The 20,148-nt window shown below is 45.3% G+C and overlaps 1 protein-coding gene across 3 annotated transcripts in view; it reads right to left on the bottom strand.

Annotated features, from left to right (window-relative positions):
- jag2b (jagged canonical Notch ligand 2b) overlaps nucleotides 1-20,148 on the bottom strand; it is a 50,016-nt gene that overhangs the window by 6,342 nt on the left and 23,526 nt on the right. For 2 of the 3 annotated variants that reach the window (XM_084378030.1, XM_084378032.1), the window contains 17 exons: nucleotides 16,896-17,153; nucleotides 15,880-15,940; nucleotides 12,821-12,951; nucleotides 11,009-11,128; nucleotides 10,178-10,291; nucleotides 9,921-10,034; nucleotides 7,873-7,986; nucleotides 7,400-7,446; nucleotides 7,130-7,303; nucleotides 3,179-3,341; nucleotides 2,927-3,088; nucleotides 2,631-2,744; nucleotides 2,358-2,471; nucleotides 2,028-2,141; nucleotides 1,462-1,578; nucleotides 862-889; nucleotides 170-255 (listed from right to left, as the gene is read on the bottom strand). In XM_084378030.1, coding sequence (XP_084234156.1) covers nucleotides 170-255; nucleotides 862-889; nucleotides 1,462-1,578; nucleotides 2,028-2,141; nucleotides 2,358-2,471; nucleotides 2,631-2,744; nucleotides 2,927-3,088; nucleotides 3,179-3,341; nucleotides 7,130-7,303; nucleotides 7,400-7,446; nucleotides 7,873-7,986; nucleotides 9,921-10,034; nucleotides 10,178-10,291; nucleotides 11,009-11,128; nucleotides 12,821-12,951; nucleotides 15,880-15,940; nucleotides 16,896-17,153 — 2,031 coding nt within the window. The remainder of the gene's footprint in view (nucleotides 1-169; nucleotides 256-861; nucleotides 890-1,461; nucleotides 1,579-2,027; nucleotides 2,142-2,357; nucleotides 2,472-2,630; nucleotides 2,745-2,926; nucleotides 3,089-3,178; nucleotides 3,342-7,129; nucleotides 7,304-7,399; nucleotides 7,447-7,872; nucleotides 7,987-9,920; nucleotides 10,035-10,177; nucleotides 10,292-11,008; nucleotides 11,129-12,820; nucleotides 12,952-15,879; nucleotides 15,941-16,895; nucleotides 17,154-20,148) is intronic. The other variant, XM_084378031.1, reaches the window with a different exon arrangement.

Below are 20,148 nucleotides of genomic sequence, written 5' to 3'. Positions count from 1 at the left end.
AGAGGGCGGCGTCCCGGTCTTACATTTAGGTGTCAATGTGTCCATCTCCTCCTTGTCCTCCCCTTTTTACTTAAAGGTCTTTCCTCACTCCATCCATCCATCCTCTTGATTATACCTCATTGTTATTGCTATGTTGTATGATTGAGTACAACACAGCCTCTTCACTCACTGATTCTGCAGTCTGGTCCGGCGAAACCGGGAGCGCACTCGCACCGAAACCAGTTGACTCCGTCCACACAGATGCCGCCGTTGTAACTGAGAGAGGGAAGAAATAAAAAACGTTAAGAGCCACATCCTTTCCAGCTGCAACAAAGCACATCGTTTGTGTGTGTGTGTGTGTGTGTGTGTGTGTGTGTCAGTGTGTGTGTGTGTGTATGTGGTGACGGTAGAGGGGGGTCACAAGCCTCAATTCAACTCATCAATACAAGCCTCCACCTTTCAGATGCTAATTGCCGTGTCCAGTCCCTCCCCTCCCCTCCTCTCATCATGCCTCCTCAAAGCCGAGCTCCCCCCCAGGTCGCACGGGAAGAATGGACACGTATGCCCTCACCCCCCGCCTCTACACCCCCCACCTGCATTCACCATGGGGAAGGTGGGAGTCTTGCCCCCCCCCCCCCCAGAAAAACCTCTCTCTCCACCTTCTATTCAATATCCAAGCGCAACCCCCCCTACTCTGAGAGATGCCCCTTTGAGGCTTGATTTAAGGACAACTTCCACTGCTTTTAGCGGCCCTTCACCCCTCCAGCCTGCGAGGCCTGTGTGAAGTGTGGAGATGAGGGAGGCAGGAGGACGGGGATAAAAAGGGGGGAAAGGTTTGGTTACGCCACAGGAGTGTGGTGTGAGGGAGGAAACGGGACATACCATGGATGAGGGTTGCAGTCGTTGGTATCTGTGGAAGAGAACACCAAAAAAAGAGACATTTAGTGTTGAGTTTCTACAAAAAAAGACTCACTGTTGGTTTCCTTCATAGTTATGTCAATCTTCATATAGTGTTCGAAGCTTTCATTTTAATCTATCGTTCGTAGTTTGTTTTATTCAGAACCCAACAATTGTTTTTTAATAGTTTATTCAGTGAAAATGTAGACTGTGATGCAAAAATGATCATTCCCACCAGGCAAAACTATTTATAAAAAATATAATCTATAATCTCTTCTTCTATACCACTTGTATTATTGCATCACAGCGAAGTCCCATAACTGTGGGGCCTTGAAGTGATGGTTTTTTGAGGTACCCCAACTATCCCTTTAAATACTACTGTCAAAGTTTGCAGTCTTGGACAAATCACACATTAGCTTGTCTTTAAAGCTTCTAGCTGTATGCAGGTCATTTAATAAAATACAGTAAACCAAATAATCCAACCCACAGTCACAAAATAATCATTCTGTGTGGGTCAGATGATACTGAAGTACCTACAGCTGAGAGCATGGTGAGTTATATGCAAAGCTACATAGAGAAACGTACTTTGGCCGCAGGTTGGGCCTTCCCAGCCCTCTTTGCAGATGCAAGTGAAGGTGTCTCCTCCTCCCACACAGGTTCCACCGTTGGAACAAGGACTGGAGGCGCATGTGCTGTTCTTGGCTGTGGGAAGAGAAGGTATTAGTCAGACATCACAGAAATAGAGTAAACATCTACACAGCATCCTCACGCAGTAAATCAAAGATGACACAGGTTTTTGCAAGACAACACGACACTATAACGTCGCTATTTTCTTGACGTTATCTAACCTGATTTGTACATATCACCTCAGGATCTTAAATCATTAACATTGTAGAAACACATTGTCAGTAACATAAGGCTTGTAAAGAGTTGCTGATAGACTCTGAATTTTGTCTTGTCCCTTGGTAAGGATTTAATCCTGGTTCAGGCAAAACAAACTGACCCCTCTTCCCTACAAGAATGATCAAATCTTTAAAATGCAGAATAATATCTGAGGCATTTTAAATTCGGCAAACCCCCGTAAATCTGTAAGCTACACCATCAATCACTCGCTTCCTCGAACCTCGACAGACTCCATCCTGAGGCCTCACCTAGGTTGCATGTGTTTCCTCCCCAGCCAGGTGGGCAGGCGCAGCGGAAGGCATCCCCGTGGTCGTAGCAGGTGCCTCCATTACTGCAGGTGGTTGCGTCACACTGGCTCTCGCCTGGCCGGATTACAAAGAAACATCGAGGTCACACACCATCTTCAGGCGACTATTCATAGCAATAGTAAGACAGGATTGTTCATACGCTCAGCGCAGACATCACGTAAACATATTTCAGTTGTCAAAACATACAAAGATGTGTAGCGCGGTGGAGTCGGGGCCACAGCCGGCTCTGAACATAAACACACACATTAACACACAGTCCACATGACTCACGGGAATGGCAGGTCTTGCCCTTCCAGTTGTCGGCACACTCGCAGTAGAAGTCGTTCACCAGGTCGACGCAGCGCCCGCCGTTCTTGCACGGGTTGTGTCGGCACTCGTTGACATCTGAGGAAGATTTACATGATTAGAATTTTCCCAAACCCGTCTTTGATTTAGTTAAAAAAAAAAAAAAAAACAGCTCTACCGCAGAGATTTTGTTTAAAATGCTGCACAGACTGACTGTGAAGATGAATAACTGTATTTTGTTGGAGGCAAGGAACTCACTGAGGTCGCACAGTCGGCCCTCCCAGCCCTCCGGACAGAAGCACTGAAAGGAGTTCACTCCATCGATGCAGGTCCCTCCATTTCCACAGGGATTCTCGAGGCAGTCGTTGATATCTGGAAAAAGTCAGGTTAGAGAGACAACATACTTTCAGCAGGCCTCGAAACATGTTTTTCCATTTTTAATAAAGATTTTCGGTTATTCTTTATTTTATCTAGTTTATAAGTAATTAAATCTTCATAAAAAGTTCTACTACACACTATGATGCAGTTGTAATCAATCCAAAGTCTCCACGTACTTTCATGACAGTAGATGCCGCTGAAACCCGGCTCGCACTCGCAGGTGAAGTTTCCGGCCGGCTGGCTGATGCAGCGTCCTCGCGGACCGCAGACGTTGGAGGAGATGTGCCGCACTCCGGCCGAGTCGTTGGTTGCTATAGCAACCGTGCAGCTGTCAATGACTGCGAGACAAACAAGAAAGGTTTCATTACTTTTCTTTAATTAAACGGTTTGTTTAATATCGGTTCATGATTGCAGTCGACTTCAGTCACCTTGACACGGGGTGGTTTGGCAGTCATCCCTGAGCCGTTCACACGTCTTCCCCTCGTAGCCTTCAGGACAGGCGCAGTAAAAGTCCTGGTCCATGCTGTGGCACTTGGCCTCATTCTCACAAGGGTTTGGCTCACAAGCATCTGAGGGCGACCAGCTGGAGATCTGAGGAGAGAAAAATATCGTATTTACATTACAAACAATATATACAGATCAAATTGAAGAACTGAAACAAATCAAGGTGTTTATATTAAAAATGGATGAAATGGCTGTGGGTTCACCATCAGGTGAGACACTTAGTATTTTAGCGTCTCTCAGCTGATTATTTTCATTTTCTAAAAATATATTATTTATCCAAGCAAAGCTGTTGAAATTCTTATCCGACAATCAAAAAGTTTCACAAACTCACATGTTAGAGATAAGCAGCACCAACACACTCCTTCACAAGTGTTGACTGACAACAACAACCCTCTCCTGCCAATGAGCAGCTCCACTGGATCGGATGGAGCTATGGTGACTTGCCAAAAGTCTCCCTGACAGCAGTTGTGGGAGATGAGACGGTTTCCTTGTTATCAATCGATCTGAGCTGATCTTTGGCGACAGGCCTGCTACTGTAGACTGCTGCTGTCACACTGACTCGGTTCACCAAACGTCATCACCTCACTACAATGATTAGTCGAACAAGTGAAGCCAAATGAGCAATGGATAAAGCAGATCTAAAGTCTACGTAGGTGAGCGGCTTAACTCGGCTCAAGCCACCGCCGCTGTTCGGAGCAAATCGAAAGTAAGTGGAGCGTTGTAAAGCCTCAGAAACTTTCCCTAAGCTCATCAAGGGAATCCACGCATTCGGTTTTACATCTCTGCCCTGCTTAATCTTGCAAGATTATTGTGAGACAGAAGCCTGGCAGAAGAAGGAGAGAGAGAAAGAGAAAGAGAAAGTGAGCAGCGAAGAGACAGAGAGCCCATTATGAGGGTGAGCGTTGACTCTGGTCCAACATCATGCAGAGGCACAGTGAATATAATAAAGATAAATCATCTGTCATACCACCGTGACACAGAAAGCACCCGACTGGAGGCCGCGGTGACATTTTTTACCGTTTCTACACGCTGCAACACAGGTTGGAGTGAAAATCTCTCCGTCTATGTAAACAGACGCCTACTGTGCGTAAACTCTGAGATGCACCCCTTCGCCATTTAAGGTGCTGAAGGAGAGAGTTAAGAGTGGGGCGACAGGGTGGGTGAAGTCTGTGGTCACACTCAGTTTATTTTACTCCAAGTGTCAGGGCCAGATACGTTTTTCTCTCCTCTCTATTTGCACGTGTGTGGTCAGGGGATCGTGTCTGAGGGCAAGAGTGGCTATAAATCTTCTGCACATTAATGTAACCGGTTGCACTGTTCACGGCGGTCAGAGGACGTTTTTCATTGTAGCAGACAGGTGGAGAATTTATTCAAACCACAAGGCATCATGATTTATCTCGTGGCCAACCATAAAAATTACATTCTGCAATAAAACTTTGAAGACTTTTGGTGGTTGCTTGTACCGTTCAAAAGGATTCTACCTGTCTGCAGGAGATTTAAAAATTCATTCTTAATCACTTTCAGGTTACACGTCTATGACCTTTCATTTCAGGAGGTGGAGGGAACGGTGGTGGAGTTGCACACAGCTGCAAAGCCAGTGACACAGTTCGACACTGCGCTTCAACATTTGTAAGCGTGAAACCGCTTTATGGAAATTTCCAGCTCAGTCTGTGCCCGAACACAGCAGATATTTTTGAGAAGAAGTTGGGCCGTCTCCAGGCGCATTTCTGGTTTGTGGTATCTTAAGTCAAAACAGGTTTTTTTTCCTAACCCTAACCAGACCATAAGCACACTGTTGCCACAATATGAAATGAAAAACTGAAGCTAAAGAAACTTCAAGTTTCAACTTTGTCTGTGGTTTGCAGAAATGTACTTTGCCAACATTTATTCTGGCAATTGGATTGGATATTTTTCTCTAAATAACAAATTTCAACCTGCTGGTGGCGCCAAAAGAAAGATGGTGTATTCACCAAAATCTTGAGGATACATCACCTGGGGATAATGAACGTCTGTACCAAACTTCATGACAATCGCAACAGTTCTTGACATATTTTATACCAAACTGACGTCAGTAAAAATACAAATGTCATGTCTTGGGTGCCACACAATTCATAAACTGGCTTTGCATGATCAAGACAAGCATGTCACCTACTAAGAGAGCAAATGTGGCTCATTTCCACTGGGATTCAAGTTGTCCTTAATACTTCTGAAGTCATGGTTCAGATAAGGATCGGGCGAGAAACACCATTACACAACCAAATCTTCCCGGACTGGAGAGGAGACACTAATCGGAGAAATATGATGCTGGAGGCGTTGTAGTTTTGGCACCGCAGGGCAGGAATGTACACCGTGCCATAGCAGGCATCAGAGCTCAGTAGTATGCGGGCAGAAATCCAGCGTCACCTCATTCAGAGAGGCTCGTATTTATAGTAGAGATGCTAAAACAGGATTGGCTCCTGACCAGCAATGTCCTCCATTCAGGGCCCGAGAGACTCGGGGAAGTGTCGGTTTCCTCACTGCTAACCTACATTAGCTTCAAACACACACTTCAAATATAAAAGGCTGCAGCAAGGACACCGATATGTAATGTCTATACCAAATAAAGTAATCAATTACAACAGAACTCACACCTGGGCTTGGCTCAGTGGGCTGATAACGTAAGACGCAACTTTTAGGCAGATCATAGCAATGGTTTGGCACACTGCGACGGACAGTTGGCTCAGATCACTGCTGCAATGACTTCTGCAGCTTTGCAAGTCGCTTTGTGTATATCGTCCAAATTCAAAGCTGCCAAGGTCGTATTCCTTTCACCCCATCATCATCATGGCATGCAGGAGTTTCAACAACATTTTCTTTAGATTGTTTGATTTTATTGGCATGTTTTTGCCATGACAACCGTGGCCTAGTTCAGACTGCCAGCTCAGACTCGTTTCTGGCGTATCCAGATTGTATCCGGATTGATTTTAGGAAGCAGCAACATAAACACGCGACACGAGATGTTCGAGAATCAGATCCGAGCCACATTTGAAGGTCGGGTTGAAAAACGATTCAAATCTGATGTGTACAGATGCATCTCAGTCCAGAAAGTGTATTGAAGTGTCAAATTCAGAGTGACAGAGGTGGATCCGAACGACTGGGCAACCCACACAGATGTTGTTATGTCTGGACGTTTAAATCTGATCCCATCCCTTGCAAATAACAATGTGAAAGATCTGACTTAATCTGATTCGCCTGCTGTCTGAACAAAGTCTTGCATAGTTTAGACAACTGCCTCTGGGTCTGTATGGAGGCCGCTGTCCAAGGGAGCATCCTCTGTTGCATTTCAAATGTTCTCTTGTCCATCTCCGAGACCGTCTAGTGTCTCACTTTGCTTGAGCAAGAAGTTTTAAAGCTTTGAACTTCCTGTCACAGTTAAGTGCTGCTCTGTTGACACAGTCTTGGCAGCTGTATTGAAAGTGTCAGATTTGTATCTGGTCCCCTTCTCAATTTGCTGAATTGACCTTTCATCTGCTGATTTCTTTTCTCCACTCGCATTCTGTACCAGGTACTTTTCTTAGGTAAAAATCCTCCAACATTTAGGGGATAATATCAGACTGTCACAGAACAATCAGTGGTCTACAAGTGATCAGTTCAGCTTACTTTGAACCTCAAAAAAGGTGACAAAAAGGCCAGTTAACAGGCACCATCCACAATGAAAAAAGAAAGAAATCGAGTAGAGTCTAGTCGAGACAAGCGGAGCTGTACCCTGAAGTGGAAAAAACACCTTAAAAAGGTAAACATGTCACTATAATTTTAAGTTCTTCTAAATGAAACTTATTAACAGTCACTGAATCCGCAATAATCCAGCGCTGTGAGATGTGGAACATGACACTCACCTCACACAGCTGTCCAGCAAACTCTGGTGGGCACTGACACACGAATCCGTCCAACACTGCGTGACACTGGCCGCCGTTCTGACATGGTCTGCTATCACACTTATTCCTCTGGATCTCGCAGTGAGCGCCCACGAAACCGGGAGGACACAGGCAGCGGTGACCCCCCGGGCCCTCCTACAGACAACACAAAAGAGGAAATGGTGAAACTTTTGTCTTGGTTAAAGTCTGTGCAGCAGTGCAAAGTGCAAAAGAGCTGGGTGAAGCCCGTACCTTGCATGTTGCTCCATTCCGGCACTGACCATGGCAGCCTTTGTTGCCTGAAGAGGAAGAAGAGTTGATTATTAAGAAGAACATTCAATCGTTTCCATGTAGGAATTCATTCTGGGGCCATCTTTCAGGTGCAGTCTACACTGCGGGATGTGCACAGATTAGGTCAAAGATTGGAAAAAGAAACTAGTGGAGCCAAGAGAGTGCCGGATAGACCTTTAATAGATTGTGACTGGGCATGCATCGGATCCGGAGAGAGGAACTGGGCATGCAAGTTCAGTCATGATGGCACAGCTGCCAGCTGAGTTTTGCCAAGCGGAGAAAGAAACGGGTTACCACATGTGGGAAAAGTGAGTGAAGATAAACTACACCTAAGCTGCGTGTCCTGGAAGTGAGAGGTTTTAAAATGGCCAGAGGGAGAGGACACCAGTGGAAGGACAGAAATGTAGAAGTGACTTTTAAAAAGAAATACTGACTGATGTCACAGTTCTGTCCGGACCATCCCCGAAAACAGTCGCAGTGATATCCGCCAATCAAATTTTTGCAAGAGCGAGCGTTCACACAGGGCTTCCCTGCACACTCGTTTGCATCTGTGAAGGCAGGATGTAGAAGGAGACCGAGTCCATCAATTGAAACAAACCAAGGAGAGGACACAGAGGAAGAAAAGAGACCAGAAATTCAACCTTTGAAGCCTCGCTAATGCCAAAATGACAGAACTGGCACCATTTCTGCTGCAGAATCAAAAGGTTGGAGCCATGTCTGAGCACACACTGGAGCCAGAGACTGTTTTTTTAAATAATACCTTTTTAAAAATCAATTAACTTGTAAGTGTGCTCACTTGCATTTTAAAAAGGGACATTCACAGTCACATAAACCATTTGTTGTATGTTGGTAAATGTAGAATCCAGTGTTTTTGGAGCTTGATCTTTTCTAGGGAGTAGAAGTCAGAACACCTCAGCAGCTGTTGATTCAATTTAAAATGATCTGCGAGTCCTGAAACTTCATTAGATCGCTGCACTACTCCTTCAACTTCTTTTAACTTCTTTTCAAGTTTGTCAAATACAGAATGATTCAACCTGTAGTTTATGGACACGTTAGGGTAGGACAGTCTAAGATGTAGTGATCTTTTTCTTCTCCTCCATCGGATTGTGTAGAAGCTGCGCTTATCAAATCAATAAAAACCATTTGGCTTTGCAGTATTGGCTGTGTTACTTGCCCGTATCCTCAATGTCGGTCGACAGCCAATAATACAAATCCCGCTATATATCGTGCATCCCGAGAAAGCACAGTTAGGAAGCTAGAAGCAGAATGTTCAGCATTTGTGACTGAAAAAAACCTTGGCCTCCGGTGACCTGGGCCATCACCCTCATTACTCTCCTCCCCAGTAGTTACTGCCTTTGGTCTGTACTGTAAGCTGTCCAATAAAGGCTCAAAAACCTGCTGTTGCCAGTTAGCGAAACTATAAACCCATTTTTTTTTTGTACTGGCAGCAAATTTCAGTTATACACTGTGTGGCATTTCCTGCTGTGTGACAGATTGAAGGAGAATTTCTTGGTGAGCCCGTATCACCGGGTCCTGTGTGGAAAACCCAACCATCAAGTCCTCTAAAAAGTGTCACAGCAAAGCCTCTGAGAAACGACCGCTGACAGTTTTCATCTGTTCGACGCGGATGAAATGTCTGCTAACAGCACAGCTTCTTCCACAAACGTTCAGCACATCCAAACACATCAAAAGTGTTGCAACAAAGAAAAGAAAACGCAGCGCTGCTCAAATATTCAAAGGAAAGGGGTGGGGGGGCAGTCTGCAGGGAGTCCTGCTGTGCTCACTCACACACACACACACGCATACACACACACCTGTCTTCTCTCTGTAACCCTAAACTACACACACACGCACACACACACTCACACAATTGCCAGGTAAGACAGGAGGCCAATGGCTGCCTGTAAGCCGAGATCTGAGCTGGTAAGATGACACTGAACTCTTGGGATCTCTTTCCTACCTTCACCCTCTCACACACACATTCACACACACACACACACACACACACACACACACACACACACACACAACCCAACTTTGTTTACCGGTCGTAATCCATTTCCTGGCTTCATGCCGGTCACGTCCGCTTCTCGGGATGGCAGCGATATAGAAACGAATGCCACCGCCGGCGACAAACAAACAGCCGGATATAGACACGCTCGTACGGTGGCTCATAAAGTCATTGAGAGAAAAAAAAAAAGAAAAGATCCCTGCAGCTGCCAGCTCGTCCAGGATATTGACAGCTTGTACTCAGGCCACGGTGCTCAGGTTGCTGGTTGGAAAACACAGTTATCCTGAGCGGCGAGCAGTGCTGTGTGTGTCTCAGAGGTCTTATTTGTTGTAACAGGAAAGAAAACATACCTTCTGTTTGCCAAAAAATCCTGAACACAGGAAATCCTATTTTTTTTTAAACAACCTCTGGTGAGAGGTGCACGAACAAAGTAAAAATGTGCGTGTGTAGGTGTAGTTATTGAAAACCTACCTATCTGGCAGGTCTTTCCCTCCCACTGTGGAGGACACACACACTCGAAGCCGTCCTCCAGGTCGATGCATGTTCCACCCTGAGCACACGGACCGGAGGCACACTCGTCCAAATCTGAGAAAACACACACACACACACTTTGACTCAGTCTCCTCTTCTTTCCAACCACATATGAAGGAAGCGTTGGACTTTATTTAGACTTTGAGAAGCAGAAATTCATCTCCAAATGAAGATAGATCCGTAGTGCAGCGACTCACTGTTGGCACAGGTCGGACCCTCCCAGCCCGGAGGACACTGGCACTCGAAACCATCGGGAACCTCGTGGCATGTACCGCCGTTGGCGCACGGGTTGGAAACACAGGCGTGCTCGGCTGATGGTAAACAGAGATGGGGAATGCTCTTCAGTCATTTCCAGTGAATGATGTATGGCATCGTTTGTCAATGCCACATATAAAGTGAAGCTGGTATGTTTTGAAGCTGCAATGTTAAGTTGAGTAATCACTTCGCCGATCGCTGTGAAACGAATCAACATTTGCAGGTTCCAGCTTGTTAGATTTAAGGATCTTTGTCATTTATTACAAGGATGTTGGAAAAAAGAAGCAAGAATTTTTGGGCTGTTTTTAAATAATCTGCAGATTAATCGATAAATAAAAAATGATAAGTAGTTGCAGCTCTAATATGTTTTGATAATTTCATTCATTGCTTGCTAATATTGTACAGATCCTCCAAGTGCTAGTGAAGAGTTTTTTCCCCACTTACTACTGATTATTCAGACGATTATACTCTGAATTAATCGATTAACTGTTTGATGTACAAAGTGTCAAGAAACGATTTCTCAAAGCTCAAGATGATGTCTTTATCTTTATCCAACTAAAAGTCCAAAACTAAAATAGATTCTGTTTACAATCATATCAGTAAAAGGAAAGCAGAACCAAGAATCAACAATTTTAACTTTTTTTGTTGATAAAGCACATTTTTTGCAGCTTCACAGTAATAATGAATGTGACAGAACAAGAGCAAAAAAAAAAAAAAGAGGGAACATTGTGTACATGGCATGAGGCCCGTCTCGACTGTGGCTTCTCTCTCACCTATGCGACAGGTCTTGCCCGAGTATCCCGGCGGACAGGCGCAGTGGTACTCGTCAGGCTCGGTGTTCATGCAGGTTCCTCCGTTCAAACAAGGGTGGTGGCGACCGCAGTAATTCAGATCTGGAGGCAGACACAGCGAGAAATTAATTCAGTGCTGGACCAAAATTTCCAAATTAGATCTCAGACAGGCACAACATGAATTCATCCATCCTGCCTGAGTTCTCTGCAATAAGGACTCTGATCTCTACAGTATAACCCCTGCATCTCTGCATCATGATGCTAAATATGCAGCTTTCTCTGACCATCTACCATGAACATACTGTGTTTCTTATTTACTGTGTGATGCAATCCTGACACATAAAGTGCTGAAACAAAGTTAAAGATGCTACGCAGGTTTTTTTCAATTCATTTGCATTTCAATCCACTACCATTACCCGAACGTTACGAGTTCGGAACAGTGACTCACTCGACTTGACTTTAAAGCTGCCATGAAGTCAAAATCAATGTTTGTTCATTTCAAAAGTGGTTTTTAATCACGTCTTGCTCTGTATCTCACCTATACCTCAGTATCAGGCCCAGCAACCACAATAAAGTCGTTTGGTGGGTTTTGGATGCTGCCATGGATGTACAGACAGAAGGATGCCTCTATAGCAGAGTGTTTCTGGGTGCTGGTCTTCACAGACCATCTACATAAAGATCACCCTTCATGGAGGTGATGACATTTCTTAACTGAAAACCTGTGCATGCAAAATATAATATCAAAAATATCAAAATCTGTTAAGTCTGTTAAATCATCTTGTAATTCAAGACAAAAACAAACCAACACCATCTTTTTAAAGGGGACATCAGTGTTTTTTGGTCTAAGTAAGAAAGAAACTCCTGTAAATTCATATCGAAGACCTTCTGAGAGAACCTTCGATGTCAGTCACATCCGTGCCTTCAGACTTTGTGAACCGGATCGCCCCTGTGAGACAGCTCTTCGCTTGTTTCACCATTTTATCCTGTCGGTGCCGGACTTTCCCAGGAAGCTTGCAGGAATCTTCACTCAGTGTGGAGCACCAGCTGTCAGCTTTGACAGGAAGCACAGAGTGTTTTCTCAGCCCCTCTGCTGCTCTGCATTATGATAGAGCTTTTACAGTATTTACAGAACACAGCCAAGTGCTTTAGTTGCAGCCATCATTCAGTCAGAGACTTTTGTCTTGTGCATTTCCATGTACAGAATGAAGTAAACCTTATTTGATCCCTGCTCAGCATCCTCAGGCTAAAGGCCAGGTCAGCCTACAGGCTGGTAAATAAAAGAGCAGGGATCTGTCTCCACCGGGGATCTTAGGACCCATTCTCATCCCCCGAAGAGCCCTCAGTGACGAAGGGATGTGGGGGGATCGAGTGTCCCTGCTACTGCTCAGATCTCACAGGCAGTAAAACTATCCAGCTGCTGCTCCTCAGTCAGAGAAGAGAGAATTTGGACCTTGTATAAAGGTATGTCAGCTCTTCTAATACATGACCACATTTTTATGAGATGATCGCGCTCTAATCCTCTCTGAGATGGCCTTTGGGTGCCTGGACTTGATAAAATTATAAAACTTTTAAACTGAATATGCCTGCACTGCACCTACATACCAGAGATCAGGTGATGCAGTGTTTTACACGCTTCCTCAGAAGTCGTTACTGCTGCAGTTCTTGCTAACCTGTTACTCATCAAACACAGGAAAAGTATAGCTTGTGGCGACGTGCAGAATGAGAGCGGGGACTCCTGCCAGCCTCTTGAGTGGGAGGTGATGAAATAAACACAATAAATAAACTTTTCCATACCTTTATCGCACAGTAGACCACCCCAGTTCCTCTCGCAGTTGCACTGCCAGGGTTCGTTGCAGGTCCCGTGGACGCAGCCAGGATAAAGCATGCATTCATCACAGAATTGGCCGTGCCAGCCGTAGCTACACCTGCGAAACACAGACGCCAAAACACAACCATAAATCAACATCTCCAAGAATCCATATTTCATTGCCTCTTTTGTTTGTTTCCTTGTTATTTCTCTTACACAATCGTTCCCTAGACCTCTGTATTATTAGTAATCAAGGATGCCGATAATAGATATTTGGAACGATATGCAGTCGCAGTAACAATCAAAGTCTTGGTGCCAAAAATGTAGAATAACCAGGGCTTGAATGCTACTTTGTACTTACACTCCACTACATTATGGGTTCTTCTTTTTACCCAGCTTAATTTAATCAATAACTGAAGTCACAAGTTACTTTGCAGATTCAGATTACTCAGTGTCGATAGGCTGCTACTCGTGACGTAAACATCATTTTTGTCATTTATTTATTTCTGTGGCAGAAAATACCAATAACGGGAAAAATGCCTAGTCATGTCATCACCTTTAATTATGAAAAAACCTAACATTCATCCAACAACTTTACTCTGGGGTCGTTTCATAGGCCTTCAAAAACACGACAAATCATTTTCTTATCATACCAAGATCAATCTTTTGTACGATCTAACAGTGGAAAAACTTTATATACTGATTTTGTTGTGCACAGTTTCCTCCTCCTGTTGTGGATGTAGCCAAATGAAATTAAGTCAAAGAAACCAGATTAAAAAAAAACATAATTTCTGACTCTCTCTTACAATCCAGTTTTCTGAGAGATGACTATCCTGTCTTTTTGGGTCCGGTGAGAAGCTGCCACAGAAAGCCAAGTTCCTCAAATCCAATTTGTCTTATGCACGATTAAAAATAATAAGAAAACAACATTTATGAGGAAGTCTGTGGGAGGAAGAACTTCTGATGAAATCTATTAGGCCCTGGTTCAGCGTTCTGAGCTGCTGAAAGATGCAGAAGGGATGAAGAGAGTCTGTTAGTGGCTGCAGCGAGCCTTCGGATGCAACCTGCCCAACAGTGGAAACGCACCTAATACTGTATCTGCTCTTGCGTCAACCTATCCCACGGCCTCCAGCCAACTAATCTTAGTTGAGGGTGACATTCCAGGGCAGGAGGGTTAAGAATACTTCCAGCGGCTCCCGTCCTCGGGTCGGAGTCTGGGGCTGAGGGCTACGAGGGTGGCTACAGTCGCTTGTGTGTGTCTGTGTGCGTGTAGATGCATCAGCCTGCGGCTTCATGACAGCGCTCGGCTATTCCGAGGCGGCGGTGTCGTCGAGCCAGCTGTCTTGTCAATTGACGGCTATTTTGAGGCTCCTGCAGACGGCACCGCTGTCTCTCTGAGAGACCTTCAGACATCTCTGCCATTCTCAGGCTGTAAGGGGGGGGCTGAAGGGGCGTCGGGGAATACTTGGCATGCTTCTTCCACTGTATATGATTAGCTTCAGAGGGTCTGACAGCAATGCAGCAACAACACTAACAGAACTTTGGCAGGGTGACTCGCTGACTGCTTTTTAAGCTCGAAGGCATCAAAAGAGGCGTCCCGTGGTTTAAATCTTGGCCATACCGATATCACGATCACTCTTAAAGCCCTCGCGGGTGTAGGCGTGATGTTGGAATGTCAGAGAGAAACGCTCAGAGAGGTGGAAAATGTGTTACATCGCTTACCCAAGTGATTCTTAAGGAACGGCAAGCCTTTGACAAATGTGTCAGAACAAGCCTAATGTGCGCTGATAAAAAGGCTCAATGCAGCAGCGTAACAACAGACACGTACCAGCTTTTGTGTTTCTTAAAAGCCTGTGGCAAGCGGGGCAAAGCCCATAAAACTGGGAATGAAAGGAGCTGGCGAGGGATTGTAATGCCAGCTTTCTGTGACCCGAGGCTTCATTAAATTCATGCCACTGCAGGAAGATTCTTCACCGCTGCTCCTCTATTCATGTCACCTTTCCTGTTGACTGCGACTTGACATTTCAGAAGAATAAGGTGCTCCCCCCGGTTGTCTGTCTGCAGACCACTGATCCGGGCAGACACAAAAAAATGTGAAGCAGTTTCCTAAAACTGGTCATCCCCTGTTATTCCTCGGCTCCGAGCCAAGTGTCTCTTTCCATCTGGCAGGTGGGAGGGACGGGGTTTTACAAATGACGACGGGATGTAGCACATCCTGGAAATGTGGACCTATGGGGCCATCCTACGTCACTTTATCTAACTGCCGTTTCCACATTGGGAAATGTACATAACACAGTGGGATATTCATTTCCTCTCCTGCCCCCTGCCCTTCAAGGAGGACTGCAATGCGGATGGGGAGGGGATATGACAATTCCCGGCACGTTTACAGTGGTCAAATTCATACACCAACGACTCCCTTTTCTTCGGTCCGAGCCGCAGAGAGCCGATGAGACGCTTGGTATTCTGCGGAGGATTTCAGGTGGCTAAAAATACAAAGAGGCAGGCGCGGCGTTGCCCTTCGCTTCTGAACCGAGGTGGAGATGCCCACAAGGGAAGAAAAAGGCTGACACAAAAAAAAAAACAACAGGCTACGACAAGTGAAGGCGCCTCTGAAATCCATCGTTCCTTCGTCTTTCACACATTCAGCTCAACTGCTGGTCTGATTTTGGGGTCTAACATCACTGCAGTCGCCTTCTCAGTTGTTGCAGAGACCACCTTTCTACTACAGACCAAAAAAATCTAACTGCATGTACAGTATGAAGAAGGACTGGGCAATATATCGGTATACCGGATGTTGTTACTGTAAATCATCAGATATAAGTGTGTTTACCTTGTTTTAAAGGCTGCGCTACGTTAAAGTGACGCACCCTCTGAACTTAACCAGATAATGACTGAATTTTCATTTTTGGGTGCACCATTCCTTTAATATTACGTCAACGAAATGTAAGAAATGTAATCTCTTCCAGGATAATAGCAGGACATCAAAAGAAGTAAAGATCTGAACAGGCACATTTCTGTACATGAAAGATATTCATGCTCATCTTACTTGCATTCTCCTGGGACAGAGCAGCTGCCATGTAACAGGTTGCAGCCTTGCTTGCAGATTGCTGAGAAAAAAAAAAGAGACAAACAATTTCAAAGGTGTGATTTGAACTCCGCTGGGAGACATGTCTCATTACATTTCTCCCCATAAAAAGAGATTATTCTTCGAGACGGAGGACCAGAGAGAAGACGAAGGGAGGCGACGACACGGAAAGGAGGGAGGAGGAGAAGCTCGCTTGTTTGCCATCTTCCTAACAAGTCCGACAAGACGTGAGAATTCATGGCACCCTGACCAGGCGAGGGGGGGCGAGAAAGGGACAACTTTATAGCTTACATGTACAACACCCCCGCCCCCCCCTTAAAAACAAACCAGACCCTCTCCTCTCCCCCTCCTCTCTTCAACCTTCGTCTTCTAAGGTCAGTTGGGTGATTTATTGAGGCCCCCCACTCTCTCCGACACCACCCACAAGCACGACCCCGACGCTGCTGCATGTTAACGTCGGCAGGCAGAGCAGTGCATTTCTACCAGGCGCTTTAAAAATGGCACTCGGACAATGAATTTTAAAGAAAGATGCGTCACCGTTACTCATGCTGTTGTGCACTTTTAGAAGAGACACAATTAGGGCAGCGCAATTAATCGAAATTGTCGCAAAACTGCAGTAAGTACAGGCTGCTTTCAGTGACATAATGTGTGACAAACGCATTATAATGAAGCACTGTGGTGCTGCAGAGATGTCACGGTCTGCAGATCCTGTTCTCCGAATGTCTGACAATCAAGTTAGTGCAGTGTATTTAAGGATTTAATGACAAAACTTCATGCCTTTAGCGAGTAATCTGAGCACTCTGCACACTACTAATCGATTCATCGTCGCAGCTCTAAAAAGTAGGTCACAGTCAGGTCAAAGTCCTTCTGTGATGCCTGCAGTTGGTCGGCTTGGTGGATTTAATATGAACAACGTAACATCAAACTGTCTTCACAAAGTTTAACAGCTATTGTGGATACCAAGTCATGCAGCTCACCTGTCGTGCAGTCTTTGCCCATCCAGCCGTCCAGGCACACCTGAGCCCCCGAAGGCTCGCAGCGGTAGTGGCCGAAGTAGTCGTCACGAGGAACACACAGCTTGTTGCACTTGCTGCTGTAGTAGTTCTCGTCACAGCGCACTCGGATGCGGTAGATGATGCGAGCCACCGGGCCGTCGTGCAGGACGGTCTGCCAGGGGTCACCGGGGTTGATCATACCGTTGCGAGCGTCGCGTTCAATCAGCAGCTCCTTCTCATCTGAAACACAAAGCAGACGAAGACAAATCGGTTGGTCGAGTGTGAATATTCAGTTACGTACATAGTTTATAGGGCTGTCCTGAATACCATTTGTTAGCCTTTTGGGCTTCAGAGCTTTGGTAGTAATCAACAGCGAATATTGAAAGCTTGGGTTGGGAGGAGAGAGGGTTGAGAATGACTCGTGAAGGACTCATCCAAATCCAAAAATTGACAGAACAGACATGGAACAGCGGGTAAATTAGAGTTCTTTCCTAAACAACTGTGGTTTTCTCAGTCTTCCCCCCCGAAAAACAGTCAAACTAAACCACTGCATTTAGTGAGGAGGATAAAAATGTGTCATCTTAAATCCGATGTGGAATCTCCTTTATTCCAACGTAAAGTCACTCCTCCTTTAGATAGAGCAGCGCGTTCTTATTCAGCAGACAGACGCTTTGATATCACATCGTGTGAGCGTGTGTGTGAGTGTGTTTGCGAGTGTGCTTGCGTGTGTGTGTGGAAAGTACCCACTGAATTTTAAGCATGCAATTGAAATTCATTGTCTGCAAATTGATCCATTTTCTGGCGAGGGCACACATCACCACTGAGCCCTGAGCTCTCTGTTCATGCACCGTCATGTCGGGAGGTTGCGACCATTTAGCCTCTCGCACACAAACACTCGCATTAAATAAGTTGTGCGCCTCCGTCTGGCTCGCCGCAGCGCCGGCTTCCAGAAAGAAAGCAATCTTTATCGCAGTGGGATCGAAGCTGGCAAACAATCTCTATGGAAATAGGGGGTCTGTGATTTCCTTTGCTCCGGGGCTCTGGGCTGCAATGCACCATGGACATTTTGAAGTGAGCAAGCAGACACACACACACACACACACACATACACATACACACACATACACGCACCTTCCTCTGCTGGGGACTGACACAATGTCAGACAGAATTAAGCAACAATAACAGAAATAACCCCCGGTAGTTGCCAGATAGAGAACAATGGGCTCCGGGCCCAAGCCGGGCTCTGCTACCTCGGTGTCTAAACACTGAGCCCGGCCGCCCAGTCCACTCAACTTCCTGCTCGATAAACACAAGGAAAACAGCCGGCTGCCTTTCCTGAGGACACAGGGGGAAGGGAAGACACGCACACCGGAGGACGTGACGCTGGAGGAGAGGAATCTCAGTGACAGACCAACACGACGATGGGCTCTTACGTAGGACCAGATATGATGAGGCTGCTGCTGACTCAGGCCGGAGAACAACTTCCAGTGTCCAGCAGAAACTCACCGTCATGCATTTCAACATTTTATCTCGCATGAAGATCAGCTCAAGGTTTTATTGTTCTGCCAATCCACAATCACTTTATCTCCTCAAGGTCAAGTACTCTGACTAGTTAACCAGACGACGGGGACAGAAGCAAGGAAAGAAACACGTTCTTGAAACTGACTGCTGCCGTCAAATAACAAAATTGTTCATGTAGGCAATGGTGAAAACATACGTGAGACATAACGTGCGCAGGTCTTGCAACACTTGTGGTTTTTGCCAGTGTCTCCCTGCTTTTAACCCTTCTCCCGCTGTGCTCCTGATTGGTAATTTCTCCCGTTAAACTCTGGATTTCAAAGGGATTCAAATCAAATAAGTGTTTCTCAGTTTCTGTTCACAAGCAAACAACCTTCCCCGATGTACGTCACTTCTACTGGCGTAGAGTTTTTCACTTGAACAATATGAAACAGATCTCAAGAAGAAGAAGTGATATTTAAAACATGGAGGTGGAATGAACTGAGCACTCAGGTTCCTGTTTTGTCTGGAGGAAACTGGTGGACGTCCAGTCCTCGGTGCTACTGGATAGCTAACTAAAAACCACATCAGTGAGTTTGTTGTCTGCATCGCTACAGTGTGAAATAAAATGCCATGTTCACAGATAATGTTACTGCAGACGAGCATAACATGCCACAACACAAACCTGCAGCCTCACCTGAAGGCGTTTAAGCTTCTCACTCGATCCAGTGACAGCTCGATCACTAAAGAGCGGTTCATATTGAACGTATACTACTAAACCACCCTCTACAACGCCCTAAATAACCAAGAAACACACTTAAAGCAGACAAATAACTAAACGATGTAACTGCGTAGCCTACTCAACAACAGTAGACGCACAAAAATGTTGTTTTCAATCACAGCTGATCTGAGCTGAAGCCAGTCAACACAACACCTCGATGGACACCAATTAATCATGTCTGTTCAAGACAAGCAGCACTAGAACATCGTTCAGTCAAGTAAAAGATATTTAATAAGGTAACCACTGTTTCCTTTCGTTACATTCATGATGACAAACATACGACGGGCTAAAAAACCTGCCTGTTTTCAGTAGGTTTAACCCCATTTTAAGAATCTGCACACACACACACACTAATTTTGGTTTTAAAGTGGTAATCCAGTGCTCTCATGCACATCTTTGACCACGACCCGTGAAAATTAAGCTCTGATTTCCACAGACGAAATGTTAGTGGAGTGACGTATGTACAATGACATTACATATTGCGTTAACAATCAACATCATGAGCTTGACCTGGCAGGAAAAAGGCTACGATCTCTCGTTATGACCTCAGAGGTTTGCCACTCTGATCAGACTCCCTTGTGATCCTCCACAGAGGGTGAAAGGAGCACTTGTTCCACACGTTTGTGTTTCTTGAACCCATGACATTAAGGTTGAAGTCAGCTGATGTCTGTGACCACACAGCAGCCTCAGTGTGGCTTTCATACAGACTCCAGAATGAATGAACGAATGAAATCTGTTTCTCTTTTTCATCAAATTTCTTCTACATTTGGGCTTAAAATGAAAAACGGAGGGCTTTCCTCGCTCTCATCTCTGGAAGTGCCGATAATGTGTCTCTTATGTCTCGCATCCTTTCACTGGAAACATCTATTTTGCCGCTTTAAAGCAGTTTGGCTGAGACTTGAGCGCGAGTAGCTGGCAGGAAATCAATTAGACGGATTCTCAAACAACATTAAGGCC

The sequence above is a fragment of the Pagrus pagrus genome, assembly GCF_965226575.1.
Source record: "Pagrus pagrus genome assembly, chromosome: 16".
NCBI classification, from domain to species: domain Eukaryota; kingdom Metazoa; phylum Chordata; class Actinopteri; order Spariformes; family Sparidae; genus Pagrus; species Pagrus pagrus.
Note: the sequence above shows the minus strand (reverse complement) of the source record. Positions and strands in the feature narration are given on the sequence as shown.